The 23166-nt window shown below is 39.3% G+C and overlaps 2 protein-coding genes across 2 annotated transcripts in view; one reads left to right on the top strand and one right to left on the bottom strand.

Annotated features, from left to right (window-relative positions):
• KCND2 (potassium voltage-gated channel subfamily D member 2) overlaps positions 1-9229 on the bottom strand; it is a 563422-nt gene extending 554193 nt beyond the window's left edge. Inside the window, exon 1 of the mRNA XM_061414525.1 lies at positions 7391-9229. Within this exon, the coding sequence (XP_061270509.1) occupies positions 7391-8505 (1115 nt within the window). The 5' untranslated portion in view covers positions 8506-9229. The remainder of the gene's footprint in view (positions 1-7390) is intronic.
• LOC133246901 (uncharacterized) lies at positions 8504-18951 on the top strand. The gene is made up of 5 exons (XM_061415465.1): positions 8504-8622; positions 9011-9131; positions 9193-9624; positions 9967-12661; positions 18615-18951. The coding sequence occupies exons 1-4, from the start codon at positions 8504-8506 to the stop codon at positions 10288-10290; spliced, it is 996 nt and encodes a 331-aa protein (XP_061271449.1). The 3' UTR covers positions 10291-12661; positions 18615-18951.
• Positions 18952-23166: the final 4215 nt, after the last annotated feature.

Below are 23166 nucleotides of genomic sequence, written 5' to 3'. Positions count from 1 at the left end.
CAAATGAAATCCAAAAAGTCTTTACTATGGTCCATGATGTCCTACGTCATGTCATCCCAACTACCTTTCAGATAGTATTTGTTCCTAAGATCCTCCCTCGCTTTGCTTCAACTACAGCCTTAGGGAGAACACACCAAGATTCCTCCTGCCTTGCAGTCTTGGTACTTCCTTTCTCTCTTCTAAACTCTTCATCCAGATATTCAGAGGACCCTCTTCATCCTTTCAAAAAGCCATCATCACCCTTGGAAAGGCTTTTACTATACCCTATCCACAATAGCATACTTCCTATCCTTATTTTCTTTATAGCACCCACCACTGCCTGGAACTATATTATATATTTGTATTCACTTTCTGCTTCTCCTAAGATCCTAAGGTCTGAAAGTTGGCTATTATGCTTACTGCCATGGTCACTGACAGGTAGCAAGTGATCAGCAGAAATCTATTAAATGTAATTGAACCCTATGAGTCACATTTTTATCTCCTGAGAGCATAAATAACTGGTAAGACTTTGAGTTTCCAAAAGTACTGTTCCTGGTGTTCTTAAACGTGAAGAAAGTAAGAAAGATGGAAGAATGAGGCCCACGTAAGAACAAAAGGAACAAGACCTTTTACTTTTAGAACAAAACTTTCCCATTCTATTTGACATTATTTCAACTGTCATCCTACTGTTTTCTGTTATGTTTTTCTCATTATTAACTTCTGATAACTCATTCCCTCCTCTCCCCACACTTTTATGATTCGGATCTTCTTTACATAACAGATCTGTCAAACTTTTCAGCACAAAATTGATTGTTCCGTACCAGAATAAGTATCTACACGTATATTTACATTCTTTAAACCCACCTTTTAATCACTTAGAATGAGAACTTCTTCCTGAATAGAGAATATATTTATCTCATATGTCATTTACAGACAATAGTTCTCTGTTTTTAAACAATTCCATGTTACAAGTGAACCTAAATAAAGGGAAAAAGTCCAATTTGTGTTTACCAAGACAGAGAATACCTTTCTAGTGACTAAGTATCTGTCATCTAGGTATCTTTCTGACCCATGAGCCCCTTGAGTTACTCATCTTTAGAAAGAGACTGAGCCTGAAAGAGAAGACAGTACATCTCTGCACAGATTCACGTACATTATAACATATTTCCATATGCTTCCCGGAGCCATCTGCAATTTACCCAGCTTTCACCAGATACCAAACTGATTAAGGAAATAGCCATTGACAGCTTTTAACTCTAACTTTGCAGATAAGAATGACTTACAGCCCTCCTTAGTTAAAAGAGAAAAATTAAAAGGATGGATTGTAGTACATCCAAAGACAAAGTGTTCAAATAACAAATTTCAAGTTTGTTTTTTTTTTTTTTTAACATGGAACAAAGCATAAGATTAGATTAGTGGACTCTTGATAATGCTGCAATGGTATGAGTTATGACTAAGGAGCTCTCCATGGTGTCCACATATCCTCTCACAGAATGATCATCAACAGAGTAAACAGGTAACAAGTCTCCAAAAGGTACAGACCCAAACCTCAAAAGCCTTTCAATGTAGTTAGGTGAGCAAAGTATAAAACCATAAATTATATCCCCCCAAATAGCACTTACTACTGTCAAGTGTAATTGCAATTACAGATGATGTAAGTTTGAGAGGCTGAGAAGACTTCAAGGAGAAGATCAGTGTAAAAGCTGGCTCTCAAAGGAGAAAACTAAAGGACAAAAAATTCCAATGGAATCTACTAACACAAGGAGAAAGGCAGATGTACACAGACATGTAGAGATGGCGTTTCACCCTGAGTTTCTCTTCAATACCAGACCATACCCCACACCATCAAATGTAGCAGCTGAAGTTAGTGGGAAAACAATGCCTACATATATATATATATATATATATATATATATATATATATATATATATACACACACACACATATATATATACATATACATATATATATACACACACACTCATGCTCAGAAGACAATATAAGACATATCGAGAGTAGGGGGAAAAAAGAGCAAAATTATTCTTACAGCTCAGAAGAACAATACCTCCTTTTCAGGGAAGTTCTTTTCACCATTCCCCTTCTTTCAGTGAAAGAGAAGTTAAACTGTACAGTGTTTAACAATCCACAGGCAAACTCTTTTTTAGATAACTCAGGCAAAATAACTGATTTACTTTCTTATCCATCAGGCCAGGTACAATTTCACCATTAAGTAGGTTTTCCTCAAATGGTTTAATAGTTCACCAGATGAGAATACATGCTTGTGTTGTGTCAACTGGGCGCCTCATGATGAATTCCAGTACTGTATGAATGAATGCTGGAGAAGGAAATGGCAACCCACTCCAGTGTTCTTGCCTGGAGAATCCCAGGAATGGGGGAGCCTGGTGGGCTGCCGTCTATGGGGTCGCACAGAGTCGGACATGACTGAGTGACTTCACTTTCACTTTTCACTTTCATGCATTGGAGAAGGAAATGGCAACCCACTCCAGTGTTCTTGCCTGGAGAACCCCAGGGACAGCGGAGCCTGGTGGGCTGCCATCTGTGGGGTCGCACAGAGTCGGACACGACTGAAGTGACTTAGCAGTAGTAGTATGAATAAATGTAGAGTTAGCAGTGATACTGAGAGATGTGGAAAACGTGAGTCATAGAGAGTAGCACTAGGAGAGAAATGCATTAAAATAATGCAGGAAAGAATAAATTTATTCCTTTCTTATCTCTGAGCATCAGCAGTAATCCCCAGATAATTATTATTGCACATTCCTAGATAATGTTTGGCAACCCACTCCAGTGTTCTTGCCTGGAGAATCCCAGGGACGGGGGAGCCTGGTGGGCTGCTGTCTGTGGGGTCGCACAGAGTCGGACACGAATGAAGCGACTTAGCAGCAGATAATGTTTTAAGGTCTTGAGAGAATAAAAAGAGTAACAAATGAAATTTCAGAAAGTACCACTAATATTAACTGTGTAATTATGAGCAGGCCCAAAAAAAAATCTTGTATGTGTAAAATGATGAATTTTAAATAGATAACATCTAAATTTCCTTCCACCAATAATTCAGAAACTAGGGAATAAGAAATTTGAACTTCTTTAATTCATCTTCAAAGATGAGTAAAATTAGGAGGAAAGTTTACACAAAAACAAACTGCATGACATCAGAATTAAATGAAGTGACTAAACAAATAAAATATGTATAAGATCAAGTCTATCTGTACTTTAAAAAGAAATCCTGAAAAGAAAAAAGAATATCATATCAGACCCACTGAAAATTAGAAAATGATCCCTTTTCTAGGATGCTGCACCCAGAATACATATATCATCTCTTCCTGACATATCTTTGTCTAACAACCAAAAAAATGCTCTTAGAAAATAATGCAGAAAGATGGGTAAATACACACTTTTTAAAAATATATACCTCATGTCAAATATTACCTCTAATTCAGATGGTGACTAGAACAAAATGTATACACTTAAGATTTGGTTGCCCATAATGCTAAAAGAGGAATATATATCACATTTTCTACATTTCTTTATAAATTCATTTTCAATTCTCAAGTAACATAATCTATAAAGAACTTTGTAAAAATGTGTTGTAGTATGCCAAAGTAAAAATGGATGTTACTCACAGCACAGCTCTTCACCAAAAGATATAAATTTTGGTACCCTCCCCTGCACCTTGTAAAGACATATTTGATTAACACATTATGAGCTCTCCTGGTGGCTCAGATGGCAAAGAATCTGCCTGCAAGGCAGGAGACCTGGGTTCAAGCCCTGGTTTGGGAAAATCCCCTAGAGAAAGAAATGGCAACCCACTCCAGTATTCTTGCCTGCAGAATCCCATGGACAAAGGAGCCCGGCACAGTCCACGGGGTTGCAAATAGTCAGACGTGACTGAGCAGTAACCTTCACTTAGCAATATTCATGCGTGTGGTTTTTCAGGTGGCGCAGCGGTAAAGAATCTACCTACCAAAGCAGGAGACGTTCATCCCTGGTTCCCGCTGAGAAACGACAATGGTATGTTACAGTCCAGAGGTCATTAAGACAAGAGAGGAGTTCCAGGTTCTTACTTGCCCAAAGCAGTTTAGGGTAGGAACTAGAGATTACATTACAGAAAAAGAGGGAGGCAGGAGAGTTAAGAGGTCATCAGGGCCCCATGTAGGTCAACAAGTATGCTCAGAAAGAGCATGGAATTCCTCCATGGTATGGAGGAAGAGACATATAGGGCCATTCGATTTAAACATTGTTAAAAAAAAACAACAACACACACACACACCTTTTCTGACATTCTTTCATTCATTTTGAAAACTGTGCTTTTGATATTTTGAACTTAATTAATAGGAAGTAGGTAGGCTTAAAATTATAAAGTATTGATTTTACTGGCAAATTAATTAACTACTTATATAATGAGCATGGATAAAATATAGAATAATCAGATATTTGCTATTTCAGGATTAAAATGATTAGCTGAATACACAATAGTAAACCCCACTCATTTCTTCAGACCTAAAAACCACCTGAATATTGCCTAAAATGACCTGAGAGGGTAACAGATAATTTTGCCAGTCCCATATTACAAATTCTTGGCTCTTTCTTCTTATGTAGATAATGTTTGCATGAACTAAACTTTTGAAAACCACTGTCTAAGATTCCATTTTCACTTCTATTATCATTAATTGATGAACATTAGCTCCATTAAAAATAATAGCCACGTAAAAGAGCTCATACACTGTAATGGGAAATTCCTGGTCATCTATCAGACACAGATTGATTTTATCTTCAACTACTGCATATTTTCCAAAAAGTTTGAATCTTACACTTCATCACACAAGACTACAGCGTAAAAAATAAATTCAAGTAATGGCTTTGTTGAATATTTTCTACTCTTAAATAAAGCTGTTGAGTCACAATGCAACCAAAGTTAAGACACCAAAAAGGCAGGGTTTTTTTTTAAATCTATTTCTTCAGGAAAGTACAATACATTATAAATCTATTTTGATGAGAAACAGAAGACATTTTTTGAGGAAACTTTGCTATATTATAAAGCATATGCTTTGTTAAATGTTCATATATGTTGTCCAATAAATGGATTGTATCTTCATTGCATCAACATTTCTACATCTTAAAAATTAGAGTGCTATATTTCATCAGGATCATTAATACCTTAATTTCCTGAAAATTAAAATTTTCAACTAGAGTGGAACTTAAATCTAAAAAGTGACTCCCCTTTTGCTTCCAAGTTCTGAGAAAGTGTGTTTATTTAACTTTTCTTATGTAGTAACATAAAGAACCTGTAAACTGAAACAATTTCATAGATTTTACTCAGGCACATTGATTTAGTTTCTCAAATCATTTCAAAAAGTAGAGGTTTCTGAGCACTTTATTTATATAACAAAAATTGTCATTAATGCTTAACATTTCCTTATCTTTTCCTGAAAACAAAAATAAATTTCAAAATAAAATAAAAATTTGAAAGTCATTTCAGGAAAGAAGCTTTAAAATAATACTAACTTTTCATATCTGGACTAAAACTTTCCAGCCAGATGAAATTAGCACCTCATCAACATTCATTGTAATAATGCCTATATTCAAACAGGTAGAGGGCATTTAGTATTAAAATGATTTACTGATACTTCATGAAAAACACTGCCAGAGACACCTAATTTTTTAAAATATATTTCCTTTTAATACTTCTTTCATTTCCTCTTAACATAGAGTCCTCTTTTTACTCATGTGTACTTCTCATCTGAAGTTCTTCTAGTAATTTACACTATCCAACTGCCCTTAATACAGACTTCAAATGACATAAACACAACAAACCTCTGGGTTAGAACTAAGCACCTACAGTGCTAAGGTATTCTGCATCTTCTTCAAAATGTGTCCCAAAATTACCAACAAGATAAAAGGAAAATATAAACAATTGGATATAGAATTTTCACTGATTCATTTTTACAAATCCACCAGTAGGTCTTCAAAAATATGTGAGACTAAATCAAAACCATAAGTCACTATATTTTACTTTACCATAATTTCTTAACTTAGCCAGAAATTCATCACATCTAAAATATTCCATTAGCTATAGAACAACATGAGAAATTCTGTTCAATACAATATGTCTAATAAAATCAAGTTGACTTTAACCACACTGTCATTTAAAGAAGGCAATTAAATTAGGCTGAAACACAAAATTTAAAAAGCAGCCTTGGGAATAACTTCTTTTCTTACAGCCATTACCAAATCCTTATTGAACTGATTAATTATGCAAGAAAAGCAGCATAGAGCTGAAGAAAAAATGGCACTAACATCACAGCCTGGCTTATCTAAGAACTCATAAAAGTTAAAGGATCTTATCATTTTATTTTACCATACTCTCTAACATATAAATGCTGCTATTGTTCTGCAGTTTAATTAACACGAGTAATAATGTCGTATCTTTCTTCAATCATCTAAAAATCTTAATTCTAGCTTAAATTTTATTTTAAAGAACAATATTAATTCAGAATATGTCCCTTTGGTTGCAAAGCACTATTAATGCCAAATAAAATAATGAAGAAAAGAATTCTAGAAGGAAATCAGGACGCTAAATTCCCTTATACAACCAGACCTTGGTGACCATCAATCTATCAGCTACTGCTTTGCCCTCTGTGTGGACATGGGCCCATTGCCTGATGGGATCTGCAGTTTCTTTACAAATGTGTGGATAAGTCATTTGCTTCTTTATTTGAAACTATGAACTTAAAATCTTAAAATATGTTGCAAATATCATTCCACTGCATTTTGTTGAGTTGATCAGTTTCAGTTCTGATATTCTAAAACACTGCATAAGTTATCAGCCATGATGAAAATGCATATGATGGATATGTGCATATGTATCACAAAATCCTTTGATAATATCTATAATCTATGTTTTAAAATGCTGTAAAATGAGAATTATATTTCTTAGTGGGAAAGTGTATGCCAAAGTATTCATATGAAAATAATACTTCAAATATACATGCAAACTTTTCATTTCAATGCACCGAAGCACTTTCTAGGCATTTCAATACATAGTTTGTATTTTCATACCTTTACTTGGACACACATTTTGTGTTTTTCACTGTAATTTTATGTGTTCATACATATAATATCAATGATCTTTATGTTCAGGAATTTTAAACTTTATGTATTTATCACTTTCAAGCATTAATATTCAACACTGGCCAGCAACTCCCTAAACACTTCAATCACTGTATCATACTCATTTCATAGATCAAAAGAGTTCTTAAAAAACATTTAAAGAATATTTTCCTAAAACCATTTAAGAAAGAGAAAGATTATTTGCTCTGAATAAGTATATAAACTTAGTATCTGCACAACAATCACATATTTAACCTCCATCCCATTTCCCTTGATGGCACCTACCCTAGCGTTGTCATGGTGACGATGGTGTACCAGAAAGCAGCAGGGATGCTGGTGAACTTGCTGGCCGAAGACCCCTTCTCAGCGTAGAACATAACTGTAGCGAAGATGATGATAGCCATGGTGAGCGAGAAGAGCAAGAAGCCCAACTCTGAGGCACAACTTTTCAGCGTGTACCCCAGAATGCGCAGGCCTTGAGAGTGGCGGGAAAACTTAAAGATGCGGAAGACCCGGAAGACGCGGAGTGTGACAAAGGCTCCACTGACATCCTCATTGTCTGTCATCACCAGCCCAATGTAATATGGTAGGATGGCCACCACGTCGATGATACTCATGACGCTTCGCACAAAGCGGTAACGGCTAGGAGCTGCCGCCAGGCGAAGCAAGTACTCCACTGTGAAGATCATGACACAGGCTGTATCCAAGCAAAAGAAGGCCACGGCGTACCGCTCACCACAGGGCAGTTCTTTAATGTGACCCGGGCTGGACCCACATGGCACTGTTTCTACTACATTAGCGATGACTGAGACGGCAATGAAGAACCCGGTAACATAGTAGAACACCAGGGCCATGGTGCTGGTGTGGGGGTTCTCAAAGGCCCGCCAGACCCTCTGCCGAGCGGTCATGGTGGGCAGCGCACTCTCGCCGGTGTTGTCCGTGTCAGCATCGTCCTGGAGACGCTCTGCGTTCTCTCGCCGGCGATCCTTGTACTCCTCGTAACAGCAGTCGCCAATAATTTCTGGGATGAGGCCAAAGAAGGCCAATTCTTCATCATAAGCGGAGATGCACTCATGGCGAGGATAGTGGAGCTTTCCAGTGCGGTAGAAATTCAGGATGTGGCGAAAGATGTCTGGGTCACGGTCAAAAAAATACTGCTGAGTCTCCGGATGGTAGAAAAAGTCCCTCTCTGAACTACCCAGCAGAGTATCTGGGTAGCGTTCCAGGGTGTCCTGCCATGTCTGGAAACGAGTGCCACTCACGTTTAGCACAATGAGAGCATCTTGAGTCCTTTTCCTCTCCTGCCTCGGGGGAGCTGGCATGGGCCCCGAGGCCACAGGCATCCACCCGATGGCAGCTGCCCTTGCAAAGGGCAGCCACGCTGCTACTCCTGCCGCCATGGTTCCTTCAAGCAGGTGCCGGAAGGGCAATCAAGTCTACAGTGGTTCCCTCAGTGTAGCCACAATCACCCACTTCTGCCCGTCAAAGAAAACACTACTGAGACACGTGGTCCAGACGTATCAGCCTTATTCAAGGGAGGGCTCCTGATGGAAGTCACAGTTCGCAAAAGGGCAAGTTCCCTCAAAGACAGGTAATATTTTTGGAGTAACAGGAAGGGGGAAATACAATGTCTTAATAATCACGCCCAACAGAACCTAACCAAACCTTTCCAGCAGTTGGACTGGGCCAGCCTTGGCACAAATAAGTACACAGGTGACTTTAGATGCTGCAGTTGATTTCAAACAGGTGTCTCTGATTTCTTCCCCGACACAGTCTGGATAACGTGGGGTCAGTATGTGTTGTGTAGAATAGAGACAAGGACAGTCACTGAGTGGTATTCTGTTGAAGAATCAGGGAACCCTTCCACTCTCCCTTTCAGCTCTTTCAAACCTTCCCTTTTCCAAGTGGCCCTTCCCGCCAAAGGAGTCTCAAAAAGGCGACCTGTTGTAGTAGCCTCCAAGATGCGGTCCCAGCCGCTGCCCCACGTCTCCTGGGGAGTCCGGTGGCCGCCTCGACTCCTCGGGCCGTATATTTGCAGAGACGAGGTGCTGGGCGGTGGGCCGGACTGCGGGGGGCCGTTAGTATAGATCCTCCTTCCCCGCGTCTACGAGCACCCCCCGGGTTCTGCTGAAAGCGCTCGCCCAATCTCCCCTTCACTCTCTTTTCAAGTTCAGCTCAGGTACAGTGTGACAGTTACAGCGCCCGGGAGCTGGCAGGCGCCGCCGCTGCCGCGGCAGCAGCATCTGCTTCCGCGCGGAACTCGCTTCTCCCGCGGTACATACCTGGCAAAGTGCGCGCCGGGGCTGAGTTGCATAGAGACTTTCTCCTCGTCGTGCACCCGGAAAGGGCTCCCGAGAAAGCAGCTCGCGAACAGCCTAAGCCGACGCGCCGATGGGAGCATAAATAAAGCTCAAGCGAGCTCTTCTTCCCCTTCCCCCATCACTCCGTGCCTCCCTCCTCCTTTTCACCTTCCAAAAGCCAGGCGCAGGCGAGCCGAGCAGCAGCAACAAGTTCAAAAGGTGCGGGGGAGGCGAGAACGGAGGGGACTCGCTGCTGCCAACTTACTGCGCCGCGGCGGTGGCCGGGGCCGGAGCGGCGCGGCGCGGGGCGGCGGGGCGGCTGGGCTGCGGGGCGGCCGGGCGGGTGGCGGCGGCGCGGCGGAGCCGCGGCCGGCGCGGGCAAACGCCGGAGCGCGGAGGCAAGGGGCGCTCGGTAGCGCGGGGGCGCGGGAGGGCGGCTCGCTGCTTCCCCGCCAGTGGGTGGTCCGGCATCTCCCCTGGGCTCCCCGCGCCGCTCTGCTCGTGCGATCAATAAATAAGGAGAAAATAAATAAATAACCGCGCGCCCTCCCCGCCACGCAGGTTATGAAAGGCGTCTCCTGCCTTTCCCTCGGCTTGACCTTTCTCCGCCCCCGCCCCCTCGGGCTCCTCTCGCTCCACCCCAGCCACCCACCAGCCCCGGCGCAAAAATGTCACCGAGGGAGAGCGTCCAGGTGGATCTGCTGGGGAGGAGAGCGGAGCCTCGTTGAACAAAGGGAAGCTTCACGCGCTCGGCTGCGGTGGTTTGGTGGAGGAGAGGAGCAAGGGGACCGACGCCTTGCTTCTGCCTGCCTGGGTCCCGGTTCAAGGCGAGCGAGCGTGGGAAAAAAAAAGAGAGAGAGAGAGAGAAGCTGGGAAGGAGAGTGAGCAGAGCGGAACGCGCAGGAATTGGCTGTCTTCTGAGGGCTACTGGGTAGCAAGACCTGCAAAGCCCCGCGGCGGAATTTTTAAGTGCTTTTCCCGTCTTTATTTGTTCACACCAGACGTTAACGTTGCAGGAGTTAATATGTCATCTGTCCAACTTGCTGAAAAGTCAGACAGTCACCTCGGTCCAGGTCTCGCCACAACTCCTTTTCCCGTCCTTTGCAAATGACAGGAAGGATTTAGAACCCTTTTCTAAATGTCAGCGTCAAAGGACATGCGTCTCCGCGAGTCCGCGTCCCCTTCATTCTCTCTGCGCCTCTCTGAGTACAGATCTGAAATGGTTAAAGTAGTTAAAGCTGTCCCTGTGAGGGGTAGGTGATGTGAGAGACTAGGAAATTGTCGCGGCCAAGCGTTGTGTTTTTCGTGTACCCCGCCCCCCAGTCATTTAGGCATCTTCCTTAAAACCAAACATATAACATGTACAACCACTAGGTGGCGGGAATGGCGAGAAGTTAAACCCACACCTCAGGTTTGGACGCTTTAGAAAGGTGAAGAATCAAAATGAACTGACCCAACAGCGCATCAGATCACGCTGATATCCTCAAATCCACCCACCACCCACCTTTTTAGTATTTCTAGGAGATACACTACTCACGTCTGCCCTGAATTTTGATGGATATGGGATGGAATGTGGAGAGTTTCCGTTGAAATGCCTTTCAAAATTAAAGCTAGATTAACTGAGGAATAACAATAATAAAAGTGTTTGGAAACAGTGAGGCTTCATACATGTTGATTAAGGAGAGACGCCCAATTTCTGCCTGAAAATTACCTTTTCGAGATTTGGTTTGACTGTTCTTGATTTGCGAAATAAGTAGATTGGACTGTGATGTATAGTCTTAAATTGAATCAACTTTCAAGCCCTGGAGATCTTAGGCATGATGTCTCAATCTTGAAATTTTGAAACAGAATACCTCAAAGAAAAGTTGTGAACTAAACAACAGAGTCTATAGAAAATCACCAGAGAAGAAGAAAAACAAACCTCACAGTGCACAGGGTTTTCTGTAGAGATGCAAAGATTGCAATCTTGCTTACTGCTGTAGAGGCTTAGGGTATCCCTAGTTAGTAGTTAATGAAGTCGGAGCTAACATAGCATGTAAATTTGCGAATACAGAACTGAAGACCTCTGCTGTTATTCTGTTTGCCTTAGTTGAGCTGAAAGATGATTGTTAAGGAATTTATATAGCCTGCACACCTGAAAACAACAATCATCTGACCTGTTAACGGGAAAATAATCAAAAGAAGGGGCTGTTGTTGTTAGGACTACTTAGGGCTTAGGACAAAAATTAACCCCTTTCCAAGCCAGACATGCCAGGTGCATCCAGAGAATGGGTAATCATGAATAACCAATTGATGCCAAATTAGCATGCCATCCTTTAGAGATGAAGCAGGTGACCTAAATAGAACCTTTAAAATTTCCCTGTAGGAAACTGAACTTACAAATCTAAATGTGTATGTTTAACCCAACGAACCTCCTAAATAAGCCATTATATGGAGTCTGCAATTTTCCTCCTGCAATGCGGGAGACCTGGGTTCGATCCCTGGGTTGGGAAGATCCACAGGCGGGCATGGCAACCCTCTCCAGTTTTCTTGCCTGGAGAAGTCCCATGGACAGAGGATCCTGGTGGGCTACAGTCATGGGATCACAAAGAGAAGTACACGATTGAGCAACTAAACACAACTGCAATTTTTAAGATTTTATGATCTGCTTCCCTCACTCTCTACAAGCTTCTTAAGATAGTGGAGAGTTAATGGGCTTAGAAGTCAAACACATCTAGATTCAAATTCTAGCCTGAGAAGTAACTCATTGGCTTTGTTTCATTTGGCAAATGACTTAACTTCTCTGCTTAGAAAATATAGATAACAAAACAACTTTTGAGGCCTATCATGAGGATTAAGCAGAATAATACTTCTGAACATCGATGGGGAACTTGGTGCATATAGTGGGTAACTCAGTTCCTTTTTATTTTATTGCATAATGGATATGCAATTCATTTTATTCAGCTATCTTTTGAGATCCCCACAGATACTTTTATATATTTACTCTTGCATCTAAGTTCAAAAATTCCCCTGTTGTGATATACAGGTTACTGATATTTTAATATTCATTCATGTGTTGAAATGCTATGTGAAGAGTATACATAAAAAATTCCAGCAAAAGACTGTATATTTTTCTCTTCTCCAGAAATTCCTGTTTTTCCTCCTTGTATTACATTTTACATACTGTGCTTGGCTGACAGAAAATAAACTCAGCGAAATCAAAATTGAATTCATCACTTTTCTTCTTGAGTCAGCTACTCCTGTTTTCTCTCCTTGGGTGAGTAAAGTCCAAGAAAGAAACCTGACAGGCATCATAGTTCATGTCCTGTTTTTCAGTACTTCCCTCCTAAAAACACGCACACTCATCCAGTGACCCTTGTGTATTCCACCCTCATTACCATTCTATTCCTATACTGCTCCTTGACTGATTTTGTAAAACTATTTTGAGATAATTATAGATTTTTATGCAGCTGTAAGAAATGATAGGTTTCCCTTATATCTATTACATAGTTTCTTCCCAAAGTGACCTCTTGCATGCTGCTGTTAAGTCACTTCAGTCGTGTCCGACTCTGTGCGACCCCATAGACGGCAGCCCACCAGGCTCCCCATCCCTGGGATTCTCCAGGCAAGAACACTGGAGTGGGTTGCCATTTCCTTCTCCAACGCATGAAAGTGAAAAGTGAAAGTGAAGTCGCTCAGTCATGTCCGACCCTCAGCGACCCCATGGACTGCAGCCTTCCAGGCTCCTTCATCCATGGGATTTTCCAGGCAAGAGTACTGGAGTGGGGTGCCATCGCCTTCTCCAGACCTCTTGCATATTATAGTACAATTCCACAACCAGGAAGTTGACATTGATAGGATTCATGGACTTTATAAGGATTTCATCAGCTTTACATACATTCATTTTTATGTGTGTATACTTAGTTCTTTCTAATTTTACCTCAGGTGTAAATTTATGTGAACACCATCACAACAAACATACGGAAGATTTCCATTACAAGGATCCACAAAACCACAGCCATAACCATCTCCTTCACTCCCCCTTTGGTATCTCTTGTCAATCACTAATCTATTATCCTCTGTTGTTGTTTAGTCACTCAGTTGTGTCCAGCTCTTTGCGACCCCATGGACTTTAGCACACCAGTCTTCGCTGTCCTTCACCATCTCCTAGAGTTTGCTCAAACTCATGGCCACTGAGTCAGTGAGGCCACCCAACCATCTCATCCTCTGTTGTCCCCTTCTCCTCCTGGCTTCAACCTTTCCCAGCATCAAGGCTCTTTTCCAGTGAGTTGGCACTTCACATCAGGTGGCCAAAATATTTGAGCTTCAGCTTCAGCAACAGTCCTTCCAATGAATATTCAGGGTTGCTTATATTTAGGATAGACTGGTTTGATCTTGCAGTCCAAGGGACTCTCAAGAATCTTCTCCAGCACCACAGTTCAAAAGCATCAATTCTTCGACACTCAGCCTTCTTTATGGTCCAACTCTCACATTCATTCATGACTACTCGAAAAAGTATAGCTTTGACTAGATGGACTTTGTCAGCAATGTAACGTCTCTGCTTTTTAATATGCTATCTAGGTTTGCCTTAGCTTTTCTTCCAAGGAGCACGTGTCTTTTAATTTTATGGCTGCAGTCACTGCAGTGATTTTGGAGCCCAAGAAAATAAAGTCTTTCACTCATTCCTTTGTATTCCCATCTATTTGCCATGCAGTGATGGGACCAGATGCCATGATCTTAGTTTTCTGAATGTTGAGTTTTAAACCAGCTTTTTCACTCTCCTCTTTCACCTACATCAATTTTGTAGTTCATCTTCACTTTCTGCCATAAGGGTCGTATCATCTGCATATCTGAGGTTATTGACATTTCTCCCAATAATATTGTCCTTCATCAAGCCTGGCATTTCACATAATGTACTCTGCATGTAAGTTAAAGAAGCAGGGTGACATTATACAGCCTTGACGTACTCCTTTGCAAATTTGGAACTAGTCCGTTGTTCCAAGTCCAGTTCTACATGTTGCTTCTTGACCTGCATACAGATTTTGCTGGAAGCAGGTAGGGTGGTCTGTTATTCCCATCTCTTTAAGAATTTTCCAAAATTTGTTTTGAGCCACACAATCGAAGACTTTAGTGTAATCAATGAAGCAGAAGTAGATGTTTTTCTGGAATTTTCTTGTTTTTTTTTTATCTCTTTTCTAAATTCAGCTTGAACATCTGGAAGTTCAAAGTTTAGTTGAAGCCTAGCTTGGAGAATTTTGAGCATTACTTTACTAGTGTGTGAGATGAGTGCAATTGTGCAGTAGTTTAAACATTCTTTGGCATTGCCTTTCTTTGGGATTGGAATGAAAACATCTTTTCTAGTCCTGTGGCCACTGCTGAGTTTTCCAAATTTGCTGGCATATTGAGTGCAGCACTTTCACAGCATCATCTTTTAGGATTTGAAATAGCTCAACTGGAATTCCATCACGTCCACTAGCTTTGTTCATAGTGATGCTTCTAAGGCCAATTTGACTCCACACCCCAAGATATCTGGCTCTAGGTGAGTGATCATGCCATCATGGTTATCTGGGTCATTAAGATCTTTTTTGTATAGTTCTTCTTTGTATTCTTGCCACCTCTTCTTAATATCTTCTGCTTCTGTTAGGTCCATACAGTTTTATCCTCTATGAAGGAAATCATGCAATATGTACACTTTAGAGATTGTCTTTTTTACCCAGTCCCATTATGTTGAGACCCATCCAGGTTGCTTCATGTGTCAATAGCTCATTCCTTTTTATTGCTGACTAGTGTCACACTCTGATTAAACATTCACCTACTGGAGGACATTTGGGTCAGTTACCTGCTGGGCTATAGTTCATGGGATGGCAAAGATTCAGACATGACTGAAGCAACTTAGCATAAAGCTGTTATGAACATTGATGTACAAGTCACTGTGTGAACATGTTTTCAATTCTTTGGAAAATCAAGAGTGCAACTGCTAGGTTCTGTAATGGGTATATGTTTAGTTTTGTGAGAAGCTTCCATAATCTTTTCCAGAATGACTGTGTCATTTTATACACCACCAGTAAGGTTTCTCAGCATCCTCACTGATATTTGGCATCATCACTAATTTTTCTTTTAGCTATTCTGACAGTGGGTAATGATATCTGATTGTGGTTTTAATTTGCATTTCTCTAATGGCTAATTTTGTTGAACATATTTTTATGTGCATATTTTCCATCTGTATATTCTTCAGCAAGATGTATGTTACTTTTTTTGGTCCATTTTTTAATTGGATTGCTTGTTTGTTTTGGTGTCTTTTTTATTTTTTTCTATTGACTTAGGAGAGCTCTTTATATATTCTGATAATTGTTCTTTGTCCAGATATGTTATTTTCTCCTAGTCCATAGCTTGTCTCCTCATCCTCATCAAAAGGTGTTTCCCAAAGAAAAAGATTTTTTTAATTCTGTTGAAGTCCAATTTATCAAATTTTCCTTTTTATAAAGCAAGCAAAATCTTATTATGCAAATTGTGAATATACATAAAAACAGAGTGAACAATATAAATGACTTTTTATATTTTTTATGGATTTTAAAATTATTATTATTTTTAAACCTGACACCTGGTTTCTAAAGATGTTCTTATATTTTTCTAAATGTTTTATAGTCTTACACTTTAAATCCACCTATTTTTGAGTCAATTTTTTGTGTAAGGGCAAGATTCTTTTTTTTTTTTTTTTTGCCTATGGATAGTTGGTTACTTCAACAACATTTCTTTTTTTAATTTTTTAACCTTTTATTTTGTATCAGGATATAGCAGATTAACAATGTTGTGACAGTTTCAGGTGAACAACAAAGGGACCCAACCATATATATTCATGTATCCATTCTCCCCCAAACTCCCCTCCCTTCCAGGCTGCCACATAACATTGAGCAGAGGTCCATATTCAACACAGTTTCTTGAAAAACGTATCCTTTCTGTATCAAATTGCTCTTGCTATTTGGTCAGAAATCAGTTGGGTATATTTTTGTGGTTCATTTTCAGGTTCTCTATTTTGTTCCACAGATATGTGTTATCCCCTCACTAACACAGCCCTTTCCTGATTACCATAGCTGTATCGTAACTCTTAATCTCAAGTCAGGTTATTCCTTTCACTTAATTATACGTTTGCAAAATTGATTTAGTTATTCCAGGTCCTTGTCTTTCTATATAAATTTCAGAATTAACTTGTCTAAGTTTACAGAACACTTTTCTGGGATTTTAATAGATGTTGCATTATAACTATAAATCAATTTAATAGAATGGACATGTTTACCATGTTGAGTCTTTCAATCTTTGAATACAGTATGTCTCTCTATTTATTTAGGTCTCTTATTTTCAGTTTCTTTCATCAGCATTTTCAGATCCTGTAGATGTTCCATTATGTTTATAACTAAATATTTAATTTTCTTTGGAGCAATTGTAAATAGTATTGTTATTTTTTAAATTTCAGTTTCTATATGTTCATTGTTAGTATGTAGAAATGCAATTGGTTAGTGTGAATTGATCTCTAGCTGCAATTTTGTTGAACTTCCTTATTAGTTCTTGGGTTTTCTATGTGGACAATCATGTTACCTGAAGATAGGATCAATATTATTTCTTCCTTTGCAGTCTGTCTGTCTTCTATTTAGTTTTTTTTTTAATGCAGTTATAATCATGTCACTACCCCTTTTAATAGTCTTCCATCTTTTTCAGTAATCAGACCTTAGCAGAGAATATAACCCTTCAAGGTCTCAACTTCTACTGCTAAGCCTCATCTCATGCTATCTTAATATTAGCTTAGTCATGGTCTTGCTCAGCTGTTTTTAGTTTTCACACTTGGGTGTATTTTATCTTGATTTTGGGTCTTGATTCATGAATCTCTTTCCCATGTCTCAAGTACTCACCTTGAGTGTCACATCCTCCAGCAACTGTTTCCTAATCTCTTCAAAATGATGTCCACCTCAAGTGCTCATCAAAGGCAGTAATAGCTTAGCTAAGGTCTGTGTCTTTCCTTTTTGTCCTTAGCCACTAGACTGTAACTTCTTTAAGGGAAGGCAGTGGTTTTTTATCTCTATATCCTCTGTATCTTCCATTGAACTTGGCACACAGTAGAAATACAGTGAATGTTCATTGAGTGAATGAATGAGTAATTGATAGTTAATATGTACTTTTTTCCATTATAGATTATTATGAAGTGAAGTGAAAGTTGCTCAGTTGTGTCCGACTCTTTGCAACCCCATGGACTGCACAGTCCATGGAATTCTCCAGCCCAGAATACTGGAGTGGGTAGCCTTTCCCTTCTCCAGGGGATCTTCCCAACCCAGGGATCAAACCCAGGTCTCCTGCATTGAAGGAGGATTCTTTACCAGCTAAGCCACAAGGGAAGCCCAAGAATACTGGAGTGAGTAGCCTATCCATTCTCCAAGGGATCTTCCCAACCCAGGGATTGAACCCAGGTCTCCCGCACTGCAGGCGAAAGCCCAAGAATACTGGAGTGGGTAGCCTATCCTTCTCCAGTGGATCTTCCTGATCCAGGAATCAAACCGGGGTCTCCTGCATTGCAGGCAGATTCTTTACCAACTGAGCTATCAGGGAAGCCCATAGATTATTATAACTCTCTAAAAGAGTCAGAGAATCAAGCTGACCTAATACCAAGATGTAAAATGGAAAACAGATTAACAATGAGACAAATGTGTATGGCTATTAAAAAAAAAAAAAAAAGCTTTCTCAATGTACATACTGTAGTTGACTCTTAAAAGGGCTTTGCTATTCTTATATTTATTTTAGCCAAAAAGAAACAAAACTCAAGATTTTTCAAACATTATATTCTACATCTGAATCACAGTTTTCCTTTCCAGGTCTGCTAAGCCTAAATCACATATTCCTTTAAGTCTATAAACACAACAATATCTGCAATAATTAATTCTCTTTGCCAGTTTGTTGTTGTTTTTCATACTGATGATGAATTTGCACAGACAGGTACATACTACCTTACTCATCCCCCATGGCACATCTCTGGGAGGTCTCTGGCCAGGACAGGAAATCCGTCTGTGACCATGGAGAAGGGGAGCATTGCATCTGTTCATCCCATATTTTAACCAGTTATGCTAACCTTCCACAGATGTAAACAAATTGCAATATCTAGATTAGTATATCCAACTACATTCTTATAACCTCTTCTCTGACAACCCATTGTAAGAGTTTGATTATTTTAATGTTTTGTTTTCCAGGGGGTTCAATGGTAAAGAATCTGCCTGCAATGCAGGAGACCCAGGTTCAAGCCCTGCATCAGGAAGATCCTCTGGAGAAGGAAATGGCAACCCACTCCAGTATTCTTGCCTGGAGAATTCCATGGACAGAGGAGCCTGGTGGGCCACAGTCCATAGGGTCACAAAGAGTCGACAGGACTGAAATGACTGAGCATGCAGTGTTTTTGTTGACATATAATTGACGTATATATGGTATTAGTTTTAGGTGTACACCATGATTGACATATATAATATGATATATGTATATATTGTAAAATTATCTCCACAATAAAATTTTCAATTTAGTTTGTATCCATCACCACATGTTGTTAGTGTTTTTTTTTTTTTTCTTGTTCTGGTCAGATCAGATCAGTCACTCAGTCGTGTCCGACTCCTTGCGACCCCATGAATCGCAGCACACCAGGCCTCCCTGTCCATCACCAACTCCTGGAGTTCACTCAGACTCATGTCCATCAAGTCCATGATGCCATCCAGCCATCTCATCCTCTGTCGGCCCCTTATCCTCCTGCCCCCAATCCCTCCCAGCATCAGAGTCTTTTCCAATGAGTCAACTCTTCGCATGAGGTGGCCAAAGTACTGGAGTTTCAGCTTTAGCATCATTCCTTCCAAAGAACACCCAGGGCTGATCTCCTTTAGAATGGACTGGTTGGATCTCCTTGCAGTCTAAGGGACTCTCAAGAGTCTTCTCCAACACCACAGTTCAAAAGCATCAATTCTTCGGTGCTCAGCCTTCTTCACAGTCCAACTCTCAACTCTCAAATATACAATATTTGTATTGTTGCAACCTTTAAATATATGTTACAGTATTATTAACTGTCATCATCATGCTGTACATTACATCCCAAGACTTATTTATCTTATAACTGGAAGTCTGTACCTTCTGACCACCTTTACCCATTTCCAAATAACCCTGTATTAGATTATTTTAATATAGTATAATCCCAGGGATGGGGGAGCCTGGTGGGCTGCCTTCTATGGTGTCGCACAGAGTCGGAAACGACTGAAACGACTTAGCAGCAGCAGCAGCATTCCTATTAGAAAAAAAAAAAAGTCCTGAATTAAGAAAGAAATTCAATAAACAGGAAAAATAAGCAAAACCTTTAGCGTGTAATTGAAATTTTGTGAGTTAGATCTTAAGGTCTAGCAACTTCAAATTTCACATATGTTATTTTTCTTAAAGCAACACATTTGTTTTAGTGTTAAATATTAGGGAAAAAAATAAATGTTTTCACCTTCAAACATTTGATAGAAATTACAAAATTTCACAAAAATTATGATTCCATATAAAATACATAGTTTATCTGTATTAATTTCTGGGCTCCATATTATTTTGTGTTTAGCCCAGGTACTTTTTCAATGATGATTTTGTTCGGATTCTTGATTCAGTGGAAGATATACAAAACCACTGTCTCTCTTTAACGCTGTCTCTCTCTCTGGCCTTTATTCCTCAGAGAAATAAAACCTGACACACTACGAAGATGCAGGGGACATAAGAAAGTCACAGCACAGGTAAAGCTAGTTAAATGTCTAAAACATACTTGAGATTTCAAATACCTCACAGTGTCCCTAGAATATGGTCATCAAGGAAAGGGCAATGACCCTGTGCCTTTTTTTGGAGCACTATTAAAAAGATAAGTTGGCAACCTGAGCTTAACTTCTATTCCCCTTTATTAGTACCATCAAAGTCCTTTTCAAAGTCCTTTTCAAAGGATTGTCCCCTTTATAGGTTTTAGACTTTGAACATCTCCCATTAAAAATAACCCATTTCAGAAGCTTTATTCCTCAGATACAGAAAATCTTAAATATATTTTATCTGATAAAAATGGACTAGACTTTCCAAGTTCCTGCAGTGCTGCCCTGAGACTCCGTCACATTCCATGTGATTGGCACTCCAAAAAGGCAGCAGATTTTGAACATAGATATACAAAATCTAACCCTCATATTACAGCTTCAATCCTGCCTCATGGGATGGCCATCATTAAGAAGGAACACGGTGTTGTTTTAATATACAGAATATACTTTTGTTATTAAAATATTCATGATCTCATGAATGGTGAAGCGCACGTTGTTCCTATGGTTGAAGAAGCAGAGAACAAATTAGAGGGAAAAAATCAGTTTTAGCACGGTGTTATTACAGGTCACTTAAGATATGCAAGACACCAAGTTAGACATTAGCATGACCCAAGCTGTTCAAGATCAGCCTGCCCTCAGGTGAAGTTTGATATCTGGGATGAAAAAGAAGAGCATGGAAATCTCTTTCAATTCAAACATAACCTTGCTTGTTAGTTTCACTTCAGAATATTTTCCCTAAGTGTTTTATTCTAAGAAACTGTTTGTTAAAGATGGGAAAAGAGGGAAGATAAGAAGGAACCTATAAATTTACTTCTTGGATTTATTATCATATTTATAACTTTGGATTAATTGCTATGGAATAATTCCAGTGCCATAAACTTAGAATTGTGACTACAAATGAGAAAGAAGCAGTGAAGTTTCCGGAAAAACAAAAGTCTCATTTTTCTGAAACTGGAAAAAAGTAAATTCTTGCATATGTTACTAACATTGGCAAAGAAGATAAATTAGTCTTCAGTAGTTCATGGCTGTTGAAAATCTTAAAGTCTTATAAGGTTTTCATCATTTAAGAAACCACATTCTGTGAGAAAATTGGCAATTAATTTGTTTACTTTCTTTAAAACTACTTGATATGCTCCAGCAAGCCACTTTGCTACACAAAGTATATTTGCTTCATTATTTCTATATACAATTATAGAGTTGGTGTTAATAAATCATTCAAAGTATTAGAATGAAAAGAAAAGCACAACAATACAATATTTTTAAAAATTTGGTTAATAGAAGATCACTATATTACCCTACTTTTAGAAATTGATATTATGTAAATATTGTTTGTTTACAACTTAGCCTGCATTGGATTTTAATTTAAATAGACTATTTAATAGAGTGTTATTAAACAGGTTTCTACATTGCAGCTGTTCCAGTCCCTCAGGTAAACACTTATTGAGAGAGCTTATTAAAGTTTGTTCTATTTATTTATGTTTAAATTCTTTTTCTTTTCCCCTTGCATGAAGCCTTTGTTGGGGCAGAACTCCTACTGACTTTAAAGAGTTCTGTGAGTATAGATTTGGGGAGGGTAGCAAGCTTGGAATGCTTTATAAAGTAATTTCCTTTTATGTTTTCATCTATAGGTGTCTAATTTTCAGTATTATTTTTTTTGAAATATGAAATCTACTCCAGATAGTACATTTTGGAAAGCTTAGCTTTCTACCCTAGCAGACGATTTCATGGTAAGAAGGAGGCGTGAAGAATTACATAAATATTTAAAACATATTTTATGATATATAAACACATTTAAAACATGAAATATGAAAATGTTTGGATAATGCATGATGAGAGGTGAAGTTACTGTGTGGGACGTAGATATTGCTTGCATGGAAAAGAAACTGCGAAATTAGAGGAGAAAGGAGTTTGAAAAGATTTTTCAACACTTTTTGACTGTGTCTAGTTCTATGACTGTTTTAAGGATAAAACAACAAATATGTTTATTTCATTTTAGCTACATGCAGGAGAAAGTTAGAAAAGACCAACAGAAAAAAAAAAAAAATACCCTAGCTACTCCAAATAAAGTATACAATAAAAAGTAAGTGAATGGTGGACGTAAGACAAATTATGAAAAAAAAATTGTACCACATATATGATTATTTGAATGTTGAATATGGAAAACTAAGGAGAAAAAGATATGTGCTGCCAACTGTGAGACCAGTGATTGGGAGAATAGGTATGAAAAACAGGGAAGGAAAACTTATTCAGGGAAAGAAGCTACCCTCCCCACAGGTGTGTTCAGACAGATGTCCTAGTAAGCTTTATATGCAGAAGATAGTGTGACTTAATGGAACACCCAAGTTTATGATTCTGGTTCTACAAGTTTATTTTTTGATATTAAACATTTGGAGACTAATATCTCTTCCAAATCTCTAATTTCACTTCTAGTTCTCTTAGATGCAATGACTTACTCTTGAAAGAGGGAAAATAAAAAACTTTAAGAACCTATTAGCAATCAAGAGCCCTAATACATTTCACTGGTACTCATATTCTATTTCCTTACTTCTCTCTCCCTAACAGAGGAGTATGTTTTTATCAAAATAATCAGTGGACTATTTGGTTAAAGAACATGAGTCCTATCTCTCATTATTCTAGGTATGTTTATTTGTTTTATTGATCCTCCTTTATGGAGCTAATCATTCTTTTCTGCCACTCTTCCCCATTCATCTTCCAATAGTTTCTACCAGACACTGCTGCCACTGCCTACCTGCACCCCCTACCGCATGTGGCCCCTCTACCCCTGCCCCAAGATGTCAGATCCTCTCCTGGACCCTGCCCCCACACATCCCCACCGTTCCGCGCCTTGCCTGGCTGCCCTAGTCACCGCTCTAGGCTGGGACACTACATGTCAGGTTACCTCTCCATAGGAATATCTCATTATGGTTGGGCTCCAACATCT

Source organism: Bos javanicus, chromosome 4 (genome assembly GCF_032452875.1).
Source record: "Bos javanicus breed banteng chromosome 4, ARS-OSU_banteng_1.0, whole genome shotgun sequence".
Taxonomy (NCBI): domain Eukaryota; kingdom Metazoa; phylum Chordata; class Mammalia; order Artiodactyla; family Bovidae; genus Bos; species Bos javanicus.
The sequence above is the reverse complement of the archived record's forward strand: the minus strand, read 5'-3'. Positions and strand labels throughout refer to the sequence as shown.

Bases quoted from the DNA above. Each gene is read 5' to 3' on its own strand.
- LOC133246901 (XM_061415465.1), top strand. From the start codon at position 8,504: ATGGTTCCTTCAAGCAGGTGCCGGAAGGGCAATCAAGTCTACAGTGGT. The intron at 9,132-9,192 runs GTATATTTGCAG...CCGTTAGTATAG, and splicing joins CCGCCTCGACTCCTCGGGCC to ATCCTCCTTCCCCGCGTCTA. The intron at 9,625-9,966 runs GTGCGGGGGAGG...CCCGCCACGCAG, and splicing joins AGCAGCAACAAGTTCAAAAG to GTTATGAAAGGCGTCTCCTG.